Source organism: Paroedura picta, chromosome 3 (genome assembly GCF_049243985.1).
Source record: "Paroedura picta isolate Pp20150507F chromosome 3, Ppicta_v3.0, whole genome shotgun sequence".
NCBI classification, from domain to species: domain Eukaryota; kingdom Metazoa; phylum Chordata; class Lepidosauria; order Squamata; family Gekkonidae; genus Paroedura; species Paroedura picta.
Window position 1 is genome coordinate 118776868 of NC_135371.1, and position 26294 is coordinate 118803161.

At 43.3% G+C, this 26294-nt stretch overlaps 1 protein-coding gene across 2 annotated transcripts in view; it reads left to right on the top strand.

The window, feature by feature from the left end:
• Positions 1-2270: 2270 nt before the first annotated feature.
• The window catches only part of STXBP2 (syntaxin binding protein 2), a 46485-nt gene continuing 22461 nt past the window's right edge, over positions 2271-26294 (top strand). The window contains exons 1-2 of one of the 2 annotated variants that reach the window (XM_077327397.1): positions 2271-2426; positions 25832-25881. In XM_077327397.1, coding sequence (XP_077183512.1) covers positions 2390-2426; positions 25832-25881 — 87 coding nt within the window. In that variant the 5' untranslated portion in view covers positions 2271-2389. Of the gene's footprint in view, positions 2427-2849; positions 3301-25831; positions 25882-26294 lie in introns of those variants that run through there. The other variant, XM_077327398.1, reaches the window with a different exon arrangement.

The window sequence follows — 26294 nt, forward strand, 5'->3', positions numbered from 1 at the left end:
AGATGTTAAACAAGGTAGGGGGAGAGTACTACCCCCTGCTGAACTCCACAAGGGAGATGGCAGGACCAGCATTAAAGGGCTGTACCCCAAATCCTGGTCCCAATGAGGTGGTGCTTCAGCAACTTGTGGTCAATGTTGCCAACAGATCTAACAGCATGAGAAGAGCTGACCCATCCCAATCCAACTGTTGCCAGAGTTCATCTATCAGGGCAACCAACACTGTCTCCACCCCATGTCCAGTTCAGAAAGGGTCAAGAGCCAAAGTATCTTCCAAGTATGACAGAACCTTTCAATCACCTTGCCCAGAAGCTCTATGTGTGAAACTGAACAGTAACTGGCTGAGTCACAAGGGTCCAAGGATGACTTATTCAGCAATGGGCAACTCACTGCCTCCTTAAGCCCCTCTGGGAACTCTCCCAAAGTAAGGAAGAGGTTGACAATCTCCTGGAGAGGACCTCCTATCTTCTGTTCTCCTGATTTAAGGAGCCAAGAAGGGCAGGGTTCAAGGGAGCAGGTGGTTGCCCTCACTGAACTCAGCAACTTGTCCACTTCTGTTAAAGAAAGCCATCTGAAGTCATCAAATGAGTCCCCCCGAGGTGGCCAAGAGCAAGACTTTATCCATGAATAGCTCTCCAAAGTTTCACAGCCAAATTCCAATTGTCTAAATACTTATTCTTATTGCATTGCCTAGAACCACTGTAAACCACACTTGGAATTGCTTATGGTATATTATGTCTTGGACAGTCGGTCATTCAGTCATAAATTGTTTGTGGCCAAAGACAGATTTCTGTTTGCATTGTTCCTTACTTTATATAATCCTACTAATCCAATGTATTGTATTGGTACAGGATGTCTTCTGCTGTCTGATTGAACCATTTCCCATAATTTGGAATCTACCTTGAGCCTCCATAAGAAAGGCAGATTATAAATGAAGTAAATAAATACCAGCTTCTGACACTAGACTCTCAGCAATATAGCCTAGCCTGTTGTATCAAAGGCTTTTGATAGATCCAATAAGAACAAAGCAGCATAAGCTTTGTTTGCATTCACACAGAAATAAGCTAAAGCCACAAGACCATTTCCGTCCCATAGCCTATTCTGAATGAAAGGACCCATGGCAGATGTGACATTCAGGATGGCCTGGAGTTGTTCTGCCACCACATTTTGGAGTATTGCATACTTAAACAATTTGCAGTGATTGTAAATGTCCCATGTGGTTTATTGCTTTATTCCTAGGCTGCTTTGATAGTTTTGTAGAATTTTTTAAAAAATCATCTTAATTGCATTCCATTTTGAGAATGTTGTGGGTGAAAAAGCCATGGATAAACAAACCCCACCTAGTCTTTACTTAACTATAAGGTAGCTTTGAGTAAAAGAGGTGAGAGAATCAAAACTACAGCCACCCTAAAGAACACAGCTCCAGAAGAAAATACAAGTAGCAGCTATTATGAGGCATGGCCTCATCTCAAAATCTCTAGGACCCTAGACCTGCTGGTGATCCAGCACCAGCCTTCATCACGGTTACCATGAACTAAGAGTCAAAGGGAGGGAACAGGTTGCCAGCCCTGTGTTGGGAAATACCTGGAGACTTTGATGGTGGAGACGGGAGTGGGTGAGATTTGGGGTAGGGAGGGACCTCAGTGGAATAAAATGCTATGGCATCCACCCTCCAAAGAAGCCATTTCCTCCAGATCTCTTGCGTGTGGACATGGGGTGTAATTCCAGGGGATACCAAGCGGCCACTTGGGGACTGGCATCCCTAGGAGGTGGTGGCACACTAGTGCACTGTGACAAACCTGTGCAAAATTTATCCAGTTGGCCCCAGCTACCTGACACGTTTGCTGCCCTTTCACGTGCCCAGTGTTTAGGTCACACACCCTGGTATGTGAAGACTGGATTCAGGTGTGTAGCCATCAGTCTAAAGTAGAGCAAAGTTTGAGTTCAATGGCACCTTTACGACCAATTAAGCTGTATTCAAGGTGCAGGCTTTTGTGTGTGCACTCTTCCGTGAAAGTGTCAAGAACGGAGGCGCTATTTCATTGTAGCTGACGAAGCGTGCGCGCACACACCAAAGCTTACACTTTGAATATAGCTTTGTTGGTCTTAAAAGTGTCCCTGGACTCCAACTTGGTCCTGGTGTGCGAAGGAGTTCCACTTATTCCCAGTAAGCCCCGTTGACTTTAAGGCTTCGCCGCCACGAAGGCAGCCTCACGGCACTCCAGGGGCACCGCAGCTGGCCGCCCTCGGGAGGGAGCCTCCTTCGCACGAGGGGTGTGTCCCCAAGGGCGGTCTCAGAAGGGGGCGAGTCCCAAGCGCGGCCGTGTGACGCTCCAGCCGTCTTCAGACGCGGAAGTGGAGGCCTCGGGGAAGCCGGAGTCACTCGGGGGCCATGGCGCCGGGTGGCCTGAAGGCGGTCGTGGGCGAGAGTGAGTGCGGGTGGGGTCCTCGTGTGCGGGTGTTGGGGGCCCCCTGCTGGGGACAGGCGCGCGACTCTCGCCTTCGCCCGGGGGAGGGCTTCGAAGACTGGCGCCGCCGCCGCTTCCATGCTCTTTGGCTTTGCGCGCTGCGGGGCAAAGCGACCTTGCCCCACCGGAGGGGAATGTGAGAGAGGGGTCTGCCACACACCCCCTTTCATTTCGCCTTCCGGGGGGAGGCAGGCAAGACACCAGACCACGACGCTCTGATTGGAGGATCCTTGAGGGGAGGGGGCAGGGCTGACCCAGCCCCTCCTTTCCCTGGTGTTTGCATTTGCTCTCGGGAGTCCGCGCTGCTTTGCCTTTCCACCATTAGAAGTGTTTTAGCCCCCCCCCCCCTCTGTTCTCATATACTACATCTTCAAAGCGTACCTGGTTGCTTTGGCCAAACGCTGACCTCACTGCCAGAGACTGAGACCGGAGCGTTTAACGAATGGACCCCTCCAATCAAAACCTGAAATTGTTGAGGGCTGTATAGGCGGAATGACTTCATTGTCTTTAAATTGATTTTAAGAGTTTACTAATTGCTGTTACCCAACTGGAGCATAGGAAGGAGGGGTTATAAAATATTTTTAAACTCATAGGGTTTAATCAGTGCTGGTAAACAGCAAGCATTGATTAGAAACCTGCCATCTCTGAGAGATGCCTTCTTAGCCTCCCCACCTCACACTTAACATTGTGGGAAATTGAGCTTGAACTGTTGGTTTAGGATCCAGACCTGCTTTGAGACGGTTCCCATTATTAGTATATGAGAAAAGGAGAGCTAGGGTGGAAAATGTATTATTACATTTATATGAGGTGAACTCAAGACCCAATTTAATGTGATGTAAGTAACTAAGAATGTGCTACTGTGATACTGCTTACTTGTTCTTAGTGTCTTATTTCAATGAGGATGTTCCTCATGCTATATGAGCATGCCAGGCTATGGTTCCCCAACAAGCTAATTTTCCTGTGCAGCTGATGAGGGCCTGATTTAAAGGAGATGCTCTCTGTGTGTTGTTGCACGGCTAGGTTGTTCTTGCTCACCAGCATACATTTAAATAAGGGCTAAAAGAGAGAGAGAGAAACTGGACAGATATAGAAATAAAGGGGGGAAACACTATACAGTGTAAAAAAAAGTTAATGAAACATTTTGTGGAAAAGAGTGCAGGGAAAGAAAACAGATTGCTTGGTTGTTGAACTACTAGGTTATGTTTTCCCTAATACATTTAAACTTCTAGTCCTGTAATGTTTTTCTATTTTTTTTCTTTATCTGATCTCTTGTGGATATTCTGAACAATTATGGCCTTTCTTTCTTGAAACCTCCCCCAATAGGGCCCCTGCATATGGTGTTCATTTCCTAAAATGAGCAACTTCAATAGAGTCTCCAGTATGATTTACCATCTTAGCCCTTATCATCCTTAAAGTAGTGCCTTCATGGCAGGGCCAAACAAGACTTGATGGAATCCTCATGGCGGCCACAAGGCTGGTGCTGCCATTTTGATTGGGATTGCAGTGCTGTTGTTCCTTTGACCTGCAAGCACTGTCTGTCTGTGTGTCTCACTCACACGGCTGGTTTTGGCTTTTTAGTTCAATATTAAGGCTTGCAGTCTTATGGCCATCTAGGACTCACCTGCTTGCTGACTAAACAAGCAAAGAATTGTAAGTTCTTTGGTAGCAGGTTAGATCACTGTATTTGCTAGGCAGAAGGCATAAGAAGAACCCTACTGGACCTGTCCTGTGTTCCATCTGGTCCAGAAACCTGTCTCATACAGCAGCCAACCATTTCCTCTGGAAGCCAGCAACAGGGCATAGAGGCTGAGATCTCCCCTTGATGTTGCCTCCTGGCTCTGGGATTCAGAGGATTAGTCCCTCTGAATGTGGAGGTTCCCCTCAGTCACCATTGCTAGTAGCAGATATTGTTGATAGATTTATCTTCCACGAATCTGTCTAATCCCCTCCTTAAAGCTGTTTATTCCTGTGGCCATCACTTCATCATCTGGAAGCAAACTGCACACTTTAATCATTCTCTGTGTAAAGTAGTATTTCCTTGTGTATGCCCTGAAGCTACTGCCCATCAGTTTCTAATGCGCATGTCATGTAGTTATTTAAGGTAAGATTAAGTTAACTCATTATTCATTTAACTGTTAGAAAAGGAGAAGTGCCCTTACCTCATTTATTCCCTCAATGAGCTGTACTTGCCTTATAAATTTCAGAAGTGACTGCATTCTTAGAGATATAGTGAGTAACCCTTTTAAAAAATTCAGATGAGGAGAGTGTTAAGATCTGTAAATGGCTAACAATGCACCCTTTTTCACTTCCCCCCAGTTTCCTGTGTGTTCAGGTGCTAATTGATTGAACATTAGTAACTGCCTAATGTTAACTCTGTTGCATGTGCAAAACACACACATAACTATTCTGATTGTCAGCACTGAGCAGTTTCATGATGCAGCAGCCAATTATGTCACTGTCATTGTAAGGAAATGATGATCTACTCTGTCATTGCTGCTTTGGAATCTGTGCCCGACAAACTCAAAGACTTGAGCCTTTATGTGGTAACTGGGCTAATAAGCAGGATGATGCAGTTGAAACCTTTCCCTAGGGTAAAATTAAGAGAAATAAGATCTCATTCTTTACTCCTGCTGCTATTACTACTTCTAACTGCCCAACTATTCTTGTTGTGTTTGCTTTCCAACCTTGTGACATATAACAATATTATTGCTATTTAACCAGAAGATGAGAAAGGAGGACTGGCTGAAGGTCACACAGTGAGTCCGTAGGAGAAATGGGGCTATAGCCTAGGTTCAATGTGCTATATTGGTCTGTTTTTTTCCCATTTGTATTTGATATTTAAACAATTGTATAACCTTAGATTGCCCATGGAGCGAAGCAGATGGAGATGATTATCAGGATAGGCACTGTAAGACCGCTGCTTCCCCCTTTCCTGGCATTATTTGCAATTGTAGGCAAAATATTTTAACCAAATTTTAACCAAATTTCCTTTGCTGTACTATCAACTCAAAAGAGCCTCTTGTGGCACAGAGTGGTAAGGCAGCTGTCTGAAAACTTTGCCCATGAGGCTGGGAGTTCAATCCCAGCAGCCGGCTCAAGGTTGACTCAGCCTTCCGAGGTCGGTAAAATGACTACCCAGCTTGCTTAGAAGCTTAGAATCAATTTCGAAGCTTAGAATCAATTTCCCATAGAAATAACAGTGGCAAACTTGAGATCTGTTCATTCTTGGTATTAGTTCTGGGCATAAAGCCCAGAATCAATTTCGAAGCTTAGAATCAATTTCCCATAGAAATAATAGTGGCAAACTTGAGATCTGTTCATTCTTGGTATTAGTTCTGGGCATAAAGCCATTCATTCATACATTATCTTTCTCAAGGATGTAACCTACATAGTTGAAACAAAGGGAGTTGTTGTCATTTCTGTAATCAGTGACGTAAGTTTAGCTGTCTCTGCAAATTCTATTATCTTCAATAGACAATCCTTTGTTGTAGGTATTCTTGTAGTTTTCCAGTTCTGAGTATATAAAAGTTCTGCAACTGTTCTCATATATAAAAACAAAGTCCCATGGCTATTTTTCAGATTTTTATCTATTAATTCTAAAATAAATGCTTCTGGCCTCATTTGTAAGTTAATCTTCAGGATCTTTTGCATGTATGCATTTTAATCCAAAATTTATTTACTTTAGTGCAAGTCTACCACATAGGGTAGAGCCTCTTGTGGCACAGAATGGTAAGGCAGCAGACATGCAGTCTGAAGCTCTGCCCATGAGGCTGGGAGTTAAATCCCAGCAGCCAGCTCAAAGTTGACTCAGCCTTCCATCCTTCCGAGGTCGGTAAAATGACAACCCAGCTTGCTGGGGGGTAAACGGTAATGACTGGGGAAGGGAACGGCAAACCACCCCGTATTGAGTCTGCCATGAAAACGCTGGAGGGCGTCACCCCAAGGGTCAGACATGACTCGCTGCTTGCACAGGGGATACCTTTACCTTTACTATCAACTCTAATAAGATATATCAAAACACTCATCTACATATTTATAGATCCAGTGGGACCCCGCTCCCCATTGTTTCCATCAGTTTTTTTTTAATTCTCTCCAGTAGATTCCTAAAAGGATTTGTGGGTCTATTTCAGCATCTACTATCTTATGTAGAGGAAATTTCTGTCTTCTGACATGTGGTGCTTTCTTGTGAAAGATGAGTGCACAGTAGTCATGTTAACTAAAGAGAACAAAAAAATAAGGTAAGTGATTGCTTTTTTGTTAACAGGATCAGTTGTAGATGTTTTAAAGAAGATCTGTAAGCATGAAATAAATTATTTGTCACAGGGTTATGTTTGGATCAAATATTTAAAAAGAAAGGGTAGATTATGACCATATGAAGTTCAGTTAGGTTTTTGGTCTGTCCATTTAGTTTGTAATATGATAAATTAGTTGAATACTCAGGGCCATTCTGCACTTCTAAAAATTTAGCATTAAGCAACCAAAATCCAGTAAAGCAGAGGCTTCTGAATTCTTTCCAGCAGTTTATCTTAAAGGTTTTGTAATCTTTGTTTCTTCTCAGTAGCACAAGCAAGTTTCATGTTTCACATTGAGAGTGCTAGATACTAAGAAAATTACATGCTCTCCTCCCCACTTTAGTTGCTGAGCTGTCCATAGATACCTTGTTCATATCATATAACTTGCAAGAAGTAGGCTGTAAAAATGTTCCAGATCCCCGTAGAAAAAGCTTTAATTCACTGAAAGTCTCCCTTTTATCTGAGAGTAAATATACCTTTAATATACTAGTGATGAAAATGGGGGGGGGGAGTGGGTGCTTGCAGGGAATTAGTAAATTTAATTCAGAATGGAAAGTAACATTCTCTTTGGAATCTGAAGAAGCTTGATGCAAAATGCTTTGGTGTTTCACAAATATTAAAGATCTTTTCCTTACAAACACCATTCTCCCCCTTATTTTTTCTGTTTTCTTCACTGGACTTGGGATAGCCCTTTTCTTTCAACATATTTGCGATGCAAGCCAATGATTCTAAAAAGCTCTCATATTGTGTTTCTATAGTGTTTCGTTCTCATTTTATCATTAATTAAATGCATTGCTCAAACAATGGTGGTTGTCCTTACCCTTCCCATTGTTATATATTTTCCTGGAGAGGTGCCTGGGTTTTGTAGGGATGGTAAATTTAGCTGTGCAGTCTTCCTAGAGTGGTGCTATAGTACTGCATTCACAGTGGTAGCCACATAATGGTCTTGTAGGCATTTTTTGCTGCAGCAACAGGTACCCAAGGAAATAGCTCATTGCAAGTTTGGTTTTAAAAGAGCAGGAGTAATTTAACTACCAAAGAAATATTAAGCTGTCCTGCCCTCAATGGAAATATTATATTAGTAAGAGTTGTTTGAGAAATAGTCCCGCTGAAAAAGTGACTAAGCAATAGTAAGTATGCTCTGCTAGTTTAAACTATTCATTTATTAAACTAAAATGGTCTTCAGCTTGCATGGTAAATATGTGAACCTATATGCTAGCTGTTGTTGTAGTGTTAACATTAAAAAATGTTTATTGTAGTCCCTCAAAATTTTAGCAATTTTGAAAGGGTGGTGTGGTTAATTGATACCTGCTATCTAATTTCTGCTCTCTGTGTTATGGCTGTTGTTGACTGACCAGACCACAAAAGGAAAGGGTGGAACATAAAACACCTACATCTTAAAGACAGCGTTCCACCAAAGCCTAGAGTTTGGTTGGTTTGGTCTCCCTTGTGATAGGAAATACTTCTTAAATTTCCAGGGTTTTTACTTGCACTCATTTTTTCCAAATCCCTCTGAAATAGACTCGTTCAAAGGAGGATGATTGCAAATGAAAAGGCTCTATATTGGATTATTGATGGCATTCGTGACTCTGCAGTCAGCCATTTCTGTATTGATGGTACGCTGCTGTGGCCAGTATCACATAATGTCACATGATGGATTCATCATGGATCCATGCTTACTCACCATTGCTAGAAAACCATTGGTCCTGATCTGAATTCATCATGTACAGACAATAGGTATACATTGTGCCTGGATAATGGCATTGAGACAGGAAATCAGTACAAGCCGTGACTGCTGTGATTGTGTGATGGAGCCCAGGCTTTCTCTGTAGCAAGTCAAATAAATGCAACAGAGTGGAAGACTAGTATGGTGTGGAGAAATGTATTTTATTTTGAGAGGTGGGCTTGGCAAAACCCTCACATTTATTTCTCAAAGTTTTTCTTGGTTAGCAAAAAAACAGGAAGAAGGGGGAAGTTAATTGTCCCCAAGCATTGACCTTCTTGCCAATAGCTCTAGCTATCAAAGTATTGTAAGTGCAAATGACCCTCTTGGTCAAAAATGCTGAAATGACCACTTCATACTTGGCTGGAATCTGACATCTAGAAGGGAAACAAAGATTTGCAGGAGATATAGGCCTTTAATTGGCACTGCTGGCTTTCATGGTAGGTCATTCCCAAAATGACCAGCTTGTGGCGGCGGACTGAAAATAAGCAAGAGAAATGAACCCATCCAAGAGTCAGGTGGGCTAGGAGAGCATGTCAGCAGGCAGAGATTTAGGCAACCACTGGTGTCTAGATACACCTTGGAGGGCTGGAATAGAATGGTGCTCACATCGCTGGGGCTGTTCTGCCATTTATGGCAATAGACAAGAATAGGCCATGTATTCATGAAACTGAACTCATAACTTTTATGCTTTTGGCTCAGAGCAGGCTCTAGCAGTGCTTGCCATGAAGCTCACGACTCAGGTGAGGCTGAGATTGCACTGAGGGTAAAGCGTGCTCAAGCTTTCCACCTCAGAAGTCTACTTTGAGCCAACCAGAAGGACTGTGAACCTCTCTTCACAAGAAGACAATGCACCTTCACTTCACTCTCTGCCTTTTTGTTCTCGCCCCAGCATGAAGCACAGAGGTTCAGGCAGAAGAGCCTGGAAGAGATGAGGGAGGAAAACCACCAATAGCCACTGTGACTGTTTGGTGGTTGCCCAGTCTCTGATCTCTGTGGCTACCTTGCTCTCTCCTGACAGCTGCCAGGGTGTTAGGAAGAGAGGCTGCAGAAAAGGGATGTTGAAGAAAAAGTGCCCTTCCTTCCCTGGCACAAGACTTGCCCCTTAAGTGGTGATTCTTTCAAGGTGGAAACCACAGGTTAACCAAGCGCTTGGCCTGCCAGTTTCCAGAAATGAGATGGATGCCATTCTGGAGAATGGTGTGTGCAAGAGCCATAGGTGACATGACAAAGTTGCAGATAGCCTCTGAGCCGCTGAGTGAGTCTTACAGCTCTAGAAAGAGTCTTTGTTCATTTGCTACTAAGACAATAGACATTCCATGTAAATGGGCTTTATTTTAAAACCTGAGCTGGTAACAACTAGGTGTAAAAGTTCAGCAGCAAGAATGGTAAAATTCGGTTGAATTCTGATACCATTATGGATGCCAACTGGTCCCATCTTGTATGCATGATGATTGTGAGGAGGTGTTTTTTTTAAACTCAGGGGTAGTTTAAAAACTGCTTCTCATCCGATTTATGTGGAAGTCCTGGGCCTAGTCTGCACACATAGGATAATACACTTTCAATGTGCTTTGGCAGCTGGATTTTCCAGTTCAGAACAGGAAAATCTACTTCTAAAGTGCATTGAAAGTGCATTATCTATTGTGTGCAGACTAGGCCCTGGAAGCCTTAGAGGCAGTTACTTTTAATGGGGAGATTGATAGGGAGATTGTCCTGGTGAAATGACCTTGATTGTGTAATTGTGAATAACTTCTGAGGCGAGCCCACCACTAAGACAGAATTGGATGTGAATAAGAAGGTGAGAGTAGTTTTATACTGAATAAACTCGTTAGCAAAGGAGCAAATTTTTATTCTCTGTTCAGATTCCTACTGCCTTCCTGGATAGCCAAACAAGTGGTTTATAATTTTAATATAGCTTTATGTCACCTTTTCTTATATCTTCATCCTCAAATTTGTAAATGCCTGAGTAATTTTTGTGAGAAATAGTGGGATCAGTTCCTTTGCAAGAAAGCAATGCGATTCTTGAAAAGCACTGCTACAAGCAATACTTCTTGGTCATCCCTACAGGACTTGGGTTTTGGGGGGAATTGCTTTGCAGTCTGAGCACTTGCCTCAATATAATGACCAAGCGAGCTCTGGCCCAGTCTAATGACTCCCAGAATAGTACATGAACCACAAGTTACCTGTTTCCACATCCACCTTGCAACTTGTCAACCCTGTTTTCTAGCCATAATGTTAGTCATTGTGCTTTTCTTCTAGATGTTTGGCACCAACTTACGTAGACAGGCACGATTGCCGTGTGTTACGTAGTACATTATACAAGGCAAATAGCTGATCCTTTCCGAGTGCTCTCTGCTCTCCGAACTTTCCTCATAAGTCTTCAGTGTTGATGTGCTTGGCATTGCCACTTGGTATGTCTTGTGTGCCAAACTGGATGGCACTCCTTTCATGCTAGAGGTAAACATGAAGTATCTTTGCCGCCAAAAATTCTTCTTGGTGAAGAAAAAGTAATGCTGTGACATTTATTTAGAAAAACCTGATTCCGGTGTGTCACCACTATTTTCTTTTCTTTGATGAGGGAGCTTAATGTTGAATCGCCTCTCCCCAAGAAGGCTGTCTTCTGTTACAACATCACAAGGTTAGATCTTGATTGAAATCGGCTTGTTGTTGTACATATTGTGTTTTGTTCTTGGCTTTAGGAGGTTCTGGCAGTATACATCTACCACCCATGATATGATATTTAGTAGTACTTTTACTACCCTGTATCCCCTTCTGGATCTGGAAAAGGAGTAGAATCAGGGTTATATCTGCCATTAGATACCAGAGTCAAAACTATATTGGACATTGGATGGAGGAGAAGAGGCCATTTGCAACTGACTATTTGTCTGGTTACCTGTAGATTTCCCCACCTACATGGCAGCCATTTTCCCTGGCTCTGTCCCCATGGCCACCACTTCCTCACCACTGGGAGGGTTATTAGAAAATAACCTGGCAATTAAAATTCTATCAATATAATATTATGACAACACGTGTAACAGTTTCCTTGAACATTTAGTTTTATTTAAAGAAAATAGGCATCTAGCCCCTTTAGCAACAAATGGAGCTTAAGACTGACTTTAAAAAAAGGCAGCTTGGATTTCTGAGAATTTGTTACACCTATTGTTGTGATATTATATTGATTTAACTATCTAATGACAATGAATTGCTATTTTTTTAAAAATTGAAAAAGTTCCTGTGGCCTTAGAGAGAAGGGTGGCTGCTATTGGGGACTGGGAACTGTGGGGAAGCCCCACTGATGCTGTGTGGTATCAGCAGTCACATTAGCAACGGAGAAACCACACAATCCCGTCCCCATGTGGAATGCATTGCATTAACATAGAACATATAGCCACTTGGGTCTGTGTATCACTTCTATACCTCAAGAGCCAGAGGTTTGATTTTGGTTTCTGGACAGACTCACCTGCTTCCCTGGATGATCTATTAGTTGCTTTCTCATTGAACTGGTGTGTGAGGAATATGCTGAATTTCTTATCTGCCACATACTCTGGTGTTGGCTTCTTTGACCCAGATTTCTTGTTAATCTACTTTCCAATATTGCTGCTTGCTCTCCTCTTGCAAAACATCACATTTCCAAGAGATCTGATTGTTCTGCAGTCACCTAAAAGGTGCAAATGATTCCTGATATTATCAGCAGGCTTTTGAAGTACATGATTATTATCACTGTTGTCATTACTAGCAAACCTGTTTGATGTGGGCATTTGTATAGCATAAAAGTTCCTATGTTTAACTGCTTAAAGCAGGAGGTGAATGGTCCTCAGTTTTTCCTCTGTCCTTGAAAGAGCCCATTCCGGACAAAAGAGATTATTGAAACCCAAAACTTGGCAAAACAAGTTAAAACTTGGCAGAATAAGCAAAAGTTTCTTGTTAACAACCCTTGAAGTATCCAAGTCAAAGCAAACAAATCAAAAGAAATCTACTCTGAGCTGCTAGGGAGGTAAATTTATATATTAATAATAATAAGGGATAATGTTCCACAATATTTAAGCTACAACCGGGCCAATGCCATCTTGGCCACTGGAATTCTAAAAACTCTGTGTTTCTGAAAGCATTGGTCTTCAGCAAACTAAAGAGAGCGCCTGAAGTTAATTGACAGTCATTTTTGGATGTTTAATGTTGTTAATCAATAAGCAAATGAAATGGTTGTGGTATCCTTCTATCCAGGTAGATCAGTCTTCAGATCAGTCCAGAGAATTTTTGTTTGAGTAAAACTCTTTATGCTAGTTCTGTAGTATCTGAATGTTTTGGGTAGTAATCACTCTATTTCTCAGAATGCGCTTTCTGTGAATGCTCATATGGGCTTGAGATGAAAGTTAGCCAGGAGCTGATAGATATGTGAAGTAGATTATACAGGTATGGGAGTGTTGCTTATCTGCATGTTTTTTTATACTCATAGTCCAGTTTAGCTACTTTTCTGAGTCAAATTTTCTTGTAACCATCATATTGTATAACACACAAGCATGATGCCAATACAAGGTGTTTGCAAGTGAGTTTAATAGCAATATTTGTTTGTTTGTTTATTTATTTGATTTGTATCCTGCCACTCCCCAATGGGCTTGTGGCGGGTAACATGGTCTTAAAACCCCATTAAAATACCCCCATTAAAAGACTTAAAAACCCATAACATGGCGGATGATCTCTCAACCTACTTCCCCATCCCAACAAGGTACTCCAGTACCTTGCCCAGGAATGCTAAATGCGACACTGGGCAGTAGCTGGCAGGGTCCCGCGGGTCCAGTGTAGATTTTTTCAGGAGAGGGCGAACCACCGCCTCCTTGAGCCGCTCAGGGAACTCCCCGGACTCCAGGGAGAGGTTGATGATGTCCCTGAGTTGGCCCCCTATCTCCTGGCCCCCTCCTTTGAGGTGCCAAGAGGGGCAGGGATCAAGGGGTCAGGTGGTCACCCTGACCGACCCCAGCAACTTGTCCACTTCGGAAGAAGAGAGGTGTAGAGTCAAATTGCTGAGCAGCAGAACTCAGCAAACTCACACTGAAGCTAAGCAAATTCACACTAAATTGCTGGAGAAAATTTTGCCTCTATGCTTTCCTACATTGCAGCTAATCTGATAGTTTATATTAAAACAAATGGGAACCTACAATAGTTGTGGGGGGAAACCCTTCCTCCTGACCTCATTTCCCCCTGACTCTGCAGCCAGGTCCAGCACAACTGCTAGCCCACCAAAGCTTTTCCCCCTCACTGTCAAGGATTATGGTAGTTAAGCCAACATGGATCCTGCCAGCTAGGCCCACAGAAGCTGGTTTCCTGCTGAAATGCTGGTGACCCCCACACAAGTCCTGGCCTTTGCTGCCGGACATGCTGGAGTTTCTCCCCTCACACCACCAAGGAGAAAGATGGCAATAAACCCTTCATGGCTCCCAGCCACCAGCCCCACTGAGGCTTGTCTCCCCTGACACCAACAATCCTCATGAGGGTCCTGGCCTCCTCCATCAGGCCAGCCAAACCTTTCCCCCCCACACACACACACACTGTCAGAGACAATGATGGTGAGCCCCACATGCCTGTCAGGCTGCTTCTGATTGTCCCACCACCCAGTCACTGATGCTAGCAAGCCCAATGCAGGTCCCAGCCTCTGCTGCCAGGCCTGCTGAAGTTTCTTCCCCACACACGCTCTCAAGGAAAATGGCAGGGGCCTCCACATAGCTCTCAGGCCCATGTCAAGATCCAGAAAAAGGTATTGTTAGCTGACTTGGCTTGTTGCTCAGGAGTTGAACAGATAGTGCTCATGGAAAGAAATCAAATTATTATCTAGCAAAAGCCTGGCAGTAAGAAACTGAACTCATTTAATAGAACTTCTGAAATAGCATCCACTACAGTGTGCTGTAAATCATTTAGAAAAGTAAGGTTAAAAACCATTTATATTTTAATAAACAAATAAGCTTGCTGTAAAGCCTTGACACAGTTGCAATTGCTGCTTTCAGTGCTTTTTATGGGCTTCTGTTCTTAGTGATTTCTTCCTTTTTCATCAGTTTCTTTCCCATCGGTGTGCAGATCCACTCAGCATGTTCCCACCCAATACTAATTGGCTTTTTCCATCACGGCTTGCTTTTTGGTATTGCCTCTCAGTAGCTATCAGCTTCCTATTGCTACCTTCATTTCCACTCTCAGGTGTATAATCCACAGGTGCATAGTCAACTATTCTGTGATATTTCATGAATCCCACGTCTCCATAGTATCAAAGGAGTCTCTGGTCATTCTCTTGCCATGTCTTTCTTCCCTGTTACTCTACTTTCCTCTCAGAATCTTTCTCCTAGTGGTTCTGACTGGAGTCCTCAATATTATGAGTCCTAGTGTCAAAGTGCTCGATTTCCAGACAAGCAAACTAATGTTTCAGAAAGTTTCTTTAATCAAGAACAAAGACGTCCATTCAAGGCATAGACAGAACTGGGGTTACAAGCATGAGGCTATACATATAAAACACCAGTACACCCCCTCTTTCCCCCCTTCCATGGGAAGGTGGTGACCTGCATTTCAAAGGAAGACCAAACATTGCTGTAGTCTAACTACAAAGGTGCGGGGAGGGAAAGCGGGGAGGAAAGGAGGCTGTGAGAGCAGAACCGTAAGCCACAAATGCTGGAATTTGGCCTTGAGGTGTGAAGGGAAGCAGGAACTGGGAAGCATCACAGACTAGGCATATATGACAACTTTGAAAATCAATCTGGCAGCAGTTCCAAAGAGATTCTGACATTCTGCCCCTCCAAGAGATTCTTCACCCTACCTCAACCCCCCACAGAAGGGTCCAGTTTCAGGGGAAATTCCTCATGAAAAGTGCGCACCAACTTTGGAGCCTGAACATGTTCAGCCGCCACCCATAGGGAACTCCTTCCAGTCCACCAAGTATTGAAGCTTGCCATGGTGCCATCGAGAGTCCAGAAATCTGGCAGACCTTGTAGTGTGTGTGCTTATCCACATAGAATAGGAGTAGATGGGGTGGAGTGCCACTGGTCCGGGGCAGATGCCCTCTACAGAAGGCTGGAGTGAAACACAGGGTGATGATATTTATAAGTCTTAGGGAGTCCCAGTTCAACAGTCACGTAATTTATCACTTTGATCACTTTGAAAGGACCCATGAACCAAAGACCCATTTATGAGAGGGCTGTTGGCAGCAAAGATGCTTGTTAGATAAGTATACTCTTATTATCAGGCAAAATGGGACCATCTTCTAGCAACATTTAAATCTAACAACAGCAGCTCTTTTTGGAAAACGATCGCAAACTACTTAGGTGAAAGCAACAGGCCAGTTAAATTTTCCATCCCTTCCCAAACATGGCACAATTATTTTTCTACACTTTTTGCTGCCTCCCCAATCCAAAACAATCATCTCAGCCTACCCTCTGCTGATTCTCTTCCTAGCTGGCCTCCTGTTAGCCTAGATGAAATTGAAAACCTTATCCAAGAACTAAAATTAGGCAAATCTCCAGGGCCTGATGGTCTACCAGCTGAACTATTTAAACTAAACTCTAACTGGTGGAAACAACTCCTGGCTGTCCTTTTTACAGCCATCGACCAATCAGGAATATTCCCTGAATCCTGGCTTAACTCAATCATTGTGCCTATTTATAAAAAAGGTGGTTCCAGCTCTCCAGAAAATTACCGCCCTATTAGCCTTCTATCCATTGCCAGCAAAATGTATGCCAAACATCTAGAACTTAAGCTATTAGATTGGGTGACTTCAAATGACCTAATAGGTCCTGAACAAATTGGCTTCACTAAAAACTGTTCCACCTTAGACCACTGCTTAACCCTCTACTCTCTTGCAGACAAATATCTCCATACAGGTAGGAGGAAACTCTATGTAGCTTTTGTTGACCTCAAGGGTGCATTTGATTCTATCTCCAGGTGTTTACTATGGAGAAAATTGCAAGACCTTAATATTGATTTGCGCCTATTACTACTTCTAGTGAACCTCCATTCCAACAATACCTGTCAGGTTAAACTTACTGAAAAGGGTCATTTAACTAATCAAATTCCCATCCTGAGAGGAGTTAAACAAGGCTGCGTCCTTGCTCCTCACTTATTCAACCTCTTTTTACATGATCTCCCAAAAACCCTAAGACTCATAAATGGTCATCCACCCAAACTAGATAAACTGCCAATCCCACTTCTTCTGTATGCTGATGACACCGTTTTGCTTTCCCATTCCAGAATTGGTCTGAATAGATATCTGAATGCTTTCCATGAATATTGCCAACTCAATGACCTATCGATAAACTTTAAAAAAAACCAAAGTGATGGTCTTTGCACAGAAGTGGTCTCCCTCAAACTGGTGCATTGGTGGTCATAAAATCGAGCAGGTCAAATGTTTCAAATACCTAGGAATCACCTTCCAACATAATTTGCACTGGACCAAACACAGAAATAGGATTACTTTGCACGCTAACTGTTCCATTACCCATCGAAACCGTTTTTTCTTCCTTAAAGGCAATCAGTTTGTCCCAGCTGTCTGTCGTGTGTTTGACTCTAAAATTCTTCCCCAAATTTTATATGGTATCCCTCTGTGGATTTCAGGTTTTAACAAAAACATAGAGAGGTTACAGTCTGCCTTCCTCCGGCAGATTTTGAGAACTCCAAATTGCGTCCCTTACTCCTCTTTATGTCTTGAAACTGGACACAATCTTCTCGAAACTAAGGCCTGGATTTTCACCTTTAAATATTGGCTAAAACTGCATTTTAGGGTTCGATCAGATAGTCTATTGGCCTGTTTACTGAGAGACATTTTTAAATTTAAATGGTTCTCTACCATCCTGACTACACTCCAACAAATTGGCATTGACTACGATTACATCTTATCTCTGAATGAATCCTCCATTATGTACCAGATCAAACAAAGGCTACTTGATCAGGAATTTCAAAAAATCCATCCCACTGTGCCAGCAATCTGCTCTCCTTGTGCGCTTGCTCTCCAAGTGAAGCACGGGATGATGCCGGCTTATTTCCATAACTTGGCAAATCCCCTCCATCGCAGAGCGTTTTCACTTGCTCGGCTTAACGCCTTTCCATCTAAAGTATTACAAGGGAGATTTGCCAAGATCCCCTTCGAAAACAGACTATGCACCTGTGAATCAAGTTCTCCTGACACCATCCAACATATCCTACTGGACTGTCCCTTGTTCACTGAACAGAGAAGGCATATCATACCTCTCATACCAAAACGGAGAAACCATTCAAGAGACCTGATTTGCCAATTTTTACTGAGTGATAAGGATGCCGACATCACTTTTATTATGGCTGAATTTCTGTCTTCAGTTTTTAAATTTAAACTGTCTGACGTATCCTGACTAACTTTGTTTATCCTGCTTATCTGCTTTATGCCAATAAAGGTATTGTATTGTGATAAGTATACCTCATCCCCCACCTTCCACTCCGGAGCAGGACTGAGCCTTTTATCAGCATAGCGTTTATAATCCAGTTTGGCCACTGCACAATGTGAGGCCAAGTATCCCCACCTGGGCTAGGCCTCCCCCCAAGGGGTCCTCGAAGTGATTTCGAACGGTGTGCAGGAACAGGTCGTAATCCAGTAATTCAGGGGCTTCAAAATCGAATAAGCCTACATACCACTCTACGTTTTCTCCCTCAAGAAAGTCCCCAGTCCCCTCTGTTCAGTAACATGCTGCGTGGCCACGTTCCTTCTCCAGGAGATAGTACTCAGCACCCTTGCCACCCCCAACTTCCTTAGGGCTGTGCCAGCCAAACAGCTGCACCACTCTTTGGGCGCATCTCGGTACCCATCTTCCGGCTCACGCTCTGTTGCAACGTCGACCCGGGTGCCCGAGGTGGATGCAGTAGATTCTGTGGCTGTCTCCGGCTGCATGTTGAGACCGGGATACAATCCACAGGAAACATGAGTTCTAACTGTCAGAGTGCTCGATTTTCAGACAATTAGCTCGTCAATTCTTGTTTAATTGCATAATGCTTTAGATGAATGCTCAAAGTGTCTCATCCCTATATGTATATTATTAGCATATATACTTATTGCATAGTGAAATAAATGTACAGTTAATTGTTCCAATCCAAGCTGCTTGGTACAGAAGAGAAATGAGCAGCATTCTCTCCAACTTCTGCCTCCCCCACCCCCCAGAAGAGAGGATTGCCCTGTTCATGTGGCTCTGTGCAACTGACGGAGCAGGTTGGGGATATGTGTCAGTACATTTTCATCCTGCTCTTCCTCCTTTTCCTCACAACAGCCCTATGACATAAATTAGGCTAATGGCCTAAGGATAGTTTTCATTTTGCCAACCTAAACTGGCCATGGCAAACTGCTGTTTTCCACAATGGGACTATTTCAGGCTGGGGAAAAGGGGAAGGGGTGTCTACGTCACCACTCGTCTAAATGAGAGCTCTGTACACCCTGGAAGCATAGAGCTTCCAGAACACATCTGTGACATGGCCTAGGTATATACAAAATTAGTTGGATAAATTAGTAGAGATTGTTGTCTGTACTGCTCTATATAGCTTATTGTAAGGAGAAGCCTATTAAGTAATTTTGGTATCAGTGTGTTATGTTAATACACACATTATGTGCCAGTTTTTTCTGATTTGTTCCAGACTTTTATATTCATGATGCATTGTTTATAGAATGTCCCATCTTGTTGTACTAACTCAGTATGGCCATTTACAGACTGCCTTTGTATTCCATTTTAGAAGCTGGCTGCTAATGGATTTTGTCTGTCATTTCAGGCAGACCTGTTTTATTAACTGGTTGCTAGCAGAATTTATTTACCTGTTCATGCAAACCCACTTGTATCAGATGAGCAAAGCTTGATTGAGCTGCTTTTGAGCCACCAGAGCCAGCCTGGTATAGTGGTTAAAAAGTGGTGGGCTCTGATCTGATTCCCACTCTTCTACATTCAGCCAGCTGGGTGATCTTGGTCTAGTGACAGTTCTCTTAGAGCTGTTCTCGCAGAACAGTTCTCTTATTTATTTTATTTTATTAATTCAGAAAGAAATGATTTGCTGCCCCTTTCTAGTCACAGTCTCAGGGCAGTTAACAACATATAAAAGTGAGTACAGTGCATACATTCTTAGAGCTATCTCAGCCCCACCTAATTCACAGGATGTCTATTGTGGGAAGAAGAAGGGAAAGGTGTTTATAAGCCACGTTGAGACTCCTTCAGGCAGTAAAAAGTGGGGTATAATGCCTGTGAGAAAGGCAGACTATAAATAACATTAAATAAAATGTACTGTGTTGGGTACCCTGGGAGAGAAAACAACTGAGCCAGGTTATTCAGTAAGCTCCCTAGCAGACTAGAGATTTGAACCTGTATCTCGTAGATTTGTCGTGCAACCACCATTGTTCATTTATGTGTGATTTCTCAGTAATCCCTATGACAACCATGTCAGTATTATTATTTCCATATTGCAGATGAATGCTGAAAGTGATAACAGGCAGTTTTCTTTAAACCAGTTAGTGAATTCGTGGCTGAGGAGAGACTTGAACTAGAGATTTCTTGGTGTGCTGCTCCTTGTCTTCTCCACAGTGCTGCAGGCTCCATTAAGGGAAATGTAACTCCAGGTTTGATTTAGTAGTAGTAGTAGTAGTAGTAGTAGTAGTAATAGTAGTAGTAGTAGTAAGTTTATTATGGAAATAAAACAGAGCAATGGAAATAAAATACAAAATATACCTGTTCACACCAAACAGGTATATTTTGTATTTTATTTCTAAAAGAAGTAGGATACAACAAATACCTGGTATAACTTTCCACATAATATGAAGGAAACAGGTTTGATTTGCTTTTTATCTGAATGTTTCCCAGAGCATAGCTGCTTAGTTTTCCTTCAGATTTTACTTGTGTTTTGATTTCCATGGTAACAAGTGGAGACCCATGAGAAGCTTGCAGGGAAATGCCCTCACTGATCCCTGCTTTCTCCTCCAGCCTCGGAAAACACACATGCCATCTTCCTCCTCTTGCTGCCACCTCTTCCCATCTCTTGACTTCCACACCCTCCTTCTTCTCCCTCCCCTTACTCCAACATTGTCACCAGTGTCCCTTGCCCTCTCTGCCGTCCCCTTTTTCCTGGATTTTCCTCCTGCCTCTACCACTTCTGCCTCCTCCTTGCCACCAGGAAGGGAGGAAGGTGGTGGTTGGAGGAGGTGACTGCCTCATCTGTCTACCATTTTCTTCCCCCCTGTCCAGTAGTGCCCATTGATTTTGGAGGGGCTGCTCAGTGCTGAACTGGCCTCAGACTGCCTGATAGTCCAAATGTCACCAGCGCAGCTTTCTCCTCCCTTTCCCACTGCCTCACTTGCTCACCTTCCCACAGTACTACCTGCATCTTAATTCCCTGATATCTCTACACCTGCTGCTGATTTCTGGCCACCTCCTTCATTTGCTGCTGCTTCAGTTGGTTGATTGCCACCAGCAGCCCCTCTTTCCACCAGCCAACTGTTCCCATATGCCTTGGAGTGGAATGTAATATGACTATTCCAAATATTTTTCTCTTTTTTCTAGCCAATTTTGTATGCCTTTTCAAAGCCTTTAAGGCAATGGTTATGGGGGTTGCTAAACAGCTCCCCAAAATGAAGCTATGGTCTTTCAACATTATTTTGTGAGACTGACTGTTTGTGTCTGCTCAGGCCGGACATAATTTCTTCCGCCTGTGGCCTTTTAAAAATCTCTTCATTTTATTTTAAAGCTTTTGTATATTTCAGAAAGCTGGGGGGTTCCCCTGGGTGTGTATAAATTATACTTTCCCTGTCCAAGGTGCCATTTTGTGGATTTATTGATCAGCCCTCTAGGCTATGTTCAGTGCTGGATATATATAAATATATGGCAGATGGTGATCTAATAGCTATTCAGAGTGTCTCTGAGCTGGTTTCCCTCTTGCATAGTTTTTGTGCTGTTCTGAATCAGAGTTTTGATACTGGCAGCTGAATTCCTTTAGGTTTCACATTGCTACAGCTGCTTATTTTACAGCCTAGCTTTCTTCAGCTTAGTTTCTATTGTTTATAGCTGTTATCCTCTGAACAAATGTTACCTATTCCTTTTACTTTAACCTGCTTGATTATTACATATATATAATTTTATATATGTTGTGCTGGGCATATTGAACGTTTAAAATACCTTGAACATTGAACTAATTGTATGGATTTAATGCATTAATTTTTAATGTTAGTGAGCTTTGTATTTATCCGATTTTAAATACAAACTACTCCAGGTTGTATGTTTGGTGCTCAACTTCCAAAATGAAACAAGCTTCCAGAAGTTCTGAAGATATTGCTTTGAAGATATTGTTCAACTTCCAAAGTGAAACAAGCTTCCAGATGTGTAGAAGTCCCTACAAAATGTCCTGAAACACATAATTCCTGGTTACCTGGAGTCCCTCCTAGGAGTGTGGAAAATCATTGGGGGGGGGGGATCAGATCAGTAAGTCGCAAATCACTGGTTCAGTATAGTGATTAGGATTAGACAGAATTCATATTTCCTGAATCATTTTGGCTCCATTATAACCTGTTGGCACTGCCGCAGATGTACTGGTCCTCCTACAGGGCTGGCCTTGCAAAAATGCCCCCCTTCACTTTCACTGCAGGGATTCTCTGGGACATTCTTCTGGGCTTGTATTGCTTTGCCCTTTTTGAAACTTGGGGGTTCTCTTGAGAAGAAGCTCCAGCGACCAGAGCATTGAATAGGCTAGATTTACCATAGACTTTCATGGCTCCCTAGGTAATGGAGCAGAATCGATTCAGTGTCCCAAGCCACCATCAATAAAATTTTGATTAAAGAGAGTGGAATATCTGTTCCTTAGTGCATTCATAACACTATTGTAGGGAGCATACTGGAGTTTCAGAAATTTGGCTGGGAGAATGGAATGAACCAATAGCTTGTTCTTCTGAGCCCAATTATGAAATGAGCAGAGAGGAATTTACCCATGACCACTTGCACAATCTAGAATCTATATTAGTTTTCTTCAGAGCTGAATATCCTGCTTCTAACTACTTCTGGTTGGTTTACACATAAGGGTTGTCTTAGAGGTCATGTTGCTGGTGCAATTATTAGTCAGTCCACACTTTCAATGGAGATTCCAGACAGTATAGGGTAATATATTTTTTCACCTTTATTAACAATTTCACCACTGATATGCATAGCACCCACACACACACTCTGTTATCATGCTGCCATTGTGAGTCTTCATCCACCCTTTAATCCATTTTTTAAAACCTTTCATTTACTGACTTGCAGTGCGGAGTAAGCCACTGGGGTAGATACCCCCTGCCCAAACTCCCTATGTATAAATTTGTTCCTTGTGCTGTGACCTTGCCCTTATGTATCCAAACATCTATGATACCATCATTGCCTAATTCCCATTTGCTAACTCAGTGCTGGGTTTAAAAATTTAAGTAAATCATTGGGTATCTTACAGTTGTGGTTCAAGAGATTCATCTAGGCCGGCAGGTAGCATCACCAAAGGAAATACTTCCTTTAAGAACTGGGCCAAAGTAGGGAGATGAGATTGGGAGGCAGGGTTTTAATTTCTGCCTTCTTCTCTAGTCAGCTGAATGCATTAGCAGGGGAGTTAGGGGGTGTTTATTGTGCAGTCCCATGCAGTCACGCTGGTCTAAGCCCATTGCTTGTAATCATCTGAGGTTGGAGCAACTCTCCATAGGATTATACTTTTAGGTTTGCCTTCTCACAGAAGAAGCAGTTTTATCATTTATTGCGAGTTTCCACCTCCTCTCAGTACCTCAATGTTAATTAGATAACCATACGTAAATCCAGAGAGCCTGTAAAAGTCACAGTGCAATAGAATGTGAACAATCTACTCAATTGCACCTAAATTGCAAGGGCATAGTCAGTTGTTGGGAGACTTTGGACTCTGTTTAACATGTCATGTCCATGGAGTGTGGCCCCATTTTTTTACAGCATGAAAACTCTTAATCTTTCAGAGAGCCCTGTCAGTGGTGCTGATGTGGGACATTCCCACATGAGCTGTCTGTTCTATATGAGTCTGTTGTACAAACACTTGATTAGAGCAGATTGTGATCTAGCCACAGGTAAGTGGCAGCCACACTGCTCTTATAACTTATGAGTCAAGTCTCGTGTGTATGACACTAAAGCTACCTACATCTCTGAGGTTTTCTAGTGAGTCATGTTGGAGTGCAGTTAAGGTTGATACAGAATGTGAACTGGAAGCTCTGTGGCCATCATGGGGGATTAGGTTTGATGGCTTCAGGTGGCTCTCTATATTCAAAGTGGATGAATTGCTGAGGTCAGTGAAGGAAACCACTTGCCCCCTTTATTCCTGTCTGTCATGAACCCTTGAGAGGTATTGTGAACCTCTCCCTTTCTTCAGTTAAGTTCCCTCAGCAGCTTAAGGTGGCGGTGGTTCACCCTCTGCTGAAGAAACCCGCTACTGCCCAGTTTCACATCTTGTGTCCCTGGGTAAGGTAGTTGAGAGGGCCACAGTGGACCAACTCCTGGCATTTTTGAAAGAAACTTCAGCCTTGGATCCATACCAGTTGGGCTTCCATCCTGGCAATGGGATGGAAACTGAGCTGGTTACCCTGACGGATGATCTCCAGCGCCAACTAGATCGAGGCGGGTTGGCCATTCTCATGTTGTTAGACCTTTCAGCTACATTTTATGTGGTCGATCACAAGCTTTTGGTACACTGCCTTGCTGACACGGGGATAGGAGGAACAGCTCTTAAGTGGCTGGCCTCCTTTCTTGAGAACAGTTCGCAGAGGGTTGCGGTGGGAGATGAGTAGTCCAACTCCTTTGCACTACCGTGCAGGGTGCCACAAGGGGCAGTGCACTCTCCCACTGTGTTTAACATCTATATACGCCCTCTTGCTCAGTTTGTCTGGAGTTATGGCCTGGGTTGTCACCAGTATGCAGATGACATCCAGCTCTATCTCCTGATGGACGGCCAGCCAGGTGTCCCCCCAGAAACATTTGGCGGTTGTTTGGAAGTGATAATTGGATGGATCAGGAAGAGTTGCTTGAAGCCTCTCCAAAATGGAGGTCCTGTGGCTGAGTAGAGGGGGGCAAGATCAGGAAGTGCATTTTCCCTGTCTATATGGGGTACAACTTACATCTGTACCTCAACCCAGAAATCTGGGAGATATTTTTGACACCTCTCTTTCTATGGAGGCTCAGATCACTAAGGTAGCTCGAATGGCATTACTCCATCTGCGCCAAGCCTGGCTACTAGCGCCCTACTTGTCCCTAGAACACCTGGCCATTGTGATCCATGCAACGGTAACTTCTGGGTTAGACTTAACTCGCTCTACACATGCCTACCCTTGTCCCTGATCTGAAAATTGCAATTGGTGCAGAACATGGCTTCACGGGTGCTTACCAGGTCATCCTGGAGGGCTCATGTTCAGCTGCTGTTGAAACAACTTCATTGGCTACCAATTTGCTTCCGGATCGAGTTCAAGGTATTGGTTTTGACCTTTCAGGCTTTATGTGGGTTGGGCCCTACTTACCTATGGACCCTATATTTCCTTATGCTCCCTGTAGGGCACTCATCTCTGCAGGTATGAATCTGCTGAGGGTCGTGGGGCCTCAGGAGGTGCACCTGGCCTCAAACAGGGCCAGGGCCTTTTTAGTCCTTGCCCTTACCTGGTGGAATGAGCTCCCAGATGAGCTGCAAAATGGAGCTCTTCCATCAGGGATTTGGTTGAGGCTGGGTAGGGATCCCGGGGCATGTGATTGGGGCCCCCACTCACAACCACAATTTGGCCTGTTCAAATGTAGTACCTGAGAGGGCGGAAGGGGAAAGTGCCTGCAAATTGCTGTTAATGGCAGGTGTGCTGCTCCCTTTAAATCCTTCCCCTGTTAGTTGCACCACTTGTTCCCTTTAAATGCTCCCCCCGCTTTTGCATATTTGTCTGCAAAGGTAAGGAGGAGGGATTTAAAGGAGCAGGTAATGTACCTAACAGCTGATAATATCAGGTGTGTGGCTTGCTCCCTTTATATCTCCTCCCAGCTCAAATATCATTTCGGACCAAATCCAAAATGGTAAGGATTCTGTGTGTGTGCACGTACATGTCTATCTCAAACTACTGGAAAAGAATAGCAATCTCAGGTTTGAAAGGTGATTTGTCCCTCTGGCACCACAAAATCTAAAGTAAATGGAAATCATATTATCAAAAGGATCTACATTTTGCTTCCTATAGGTAGTAACATTATATGTTGGTTACTAGAGCCCAGAAAGGAAATTTTTACTGAAATTGTAAGGTGCTGTGAAGATTAATGATTATAGGAAAAGGCCAGTTATTCTAATAACAATAGAAGGTGCCTCAGTGCTAACTACAAGCTCTTTTTAACTTGCAGAAATCCTGAATGATGTCATCCGTAGCATGAAGAAAGATGGTGAATGGAAGGTAGGCATAGGTTACTGTGATTTAGGGAATGCTGTATAGCAGGGGTAGTCAAACTGTGGCCCTCCAGATGTCCATGGACTACAATTCCCAGAAGCCCCTGCCAGCAAATGATGGCAGGGGCTCCTGGGAATTGTAGTCCATGGACATCTGGAGGGCCACAGTTTGACTACCCCTGCTGTATAGGGTCTTCAGGTTTCATATAGCCTACTACTAAAAACATTTTTCTGAATCTTGAAAATTGTCTGCAAAAGGCATTATCTGCCTTTCGGGAATCAGGCCCACAGTCTGTCCCTTACTGAAAAAGCTATCGCTGGACTTGGCATTCCTGGGCAAGGTGGTTGAAAGTGCCACAGCAGACCAGCTCCTGGCATATTTGGATGAAACTTTGGGACTCAACCCATACCAGTTGGGCT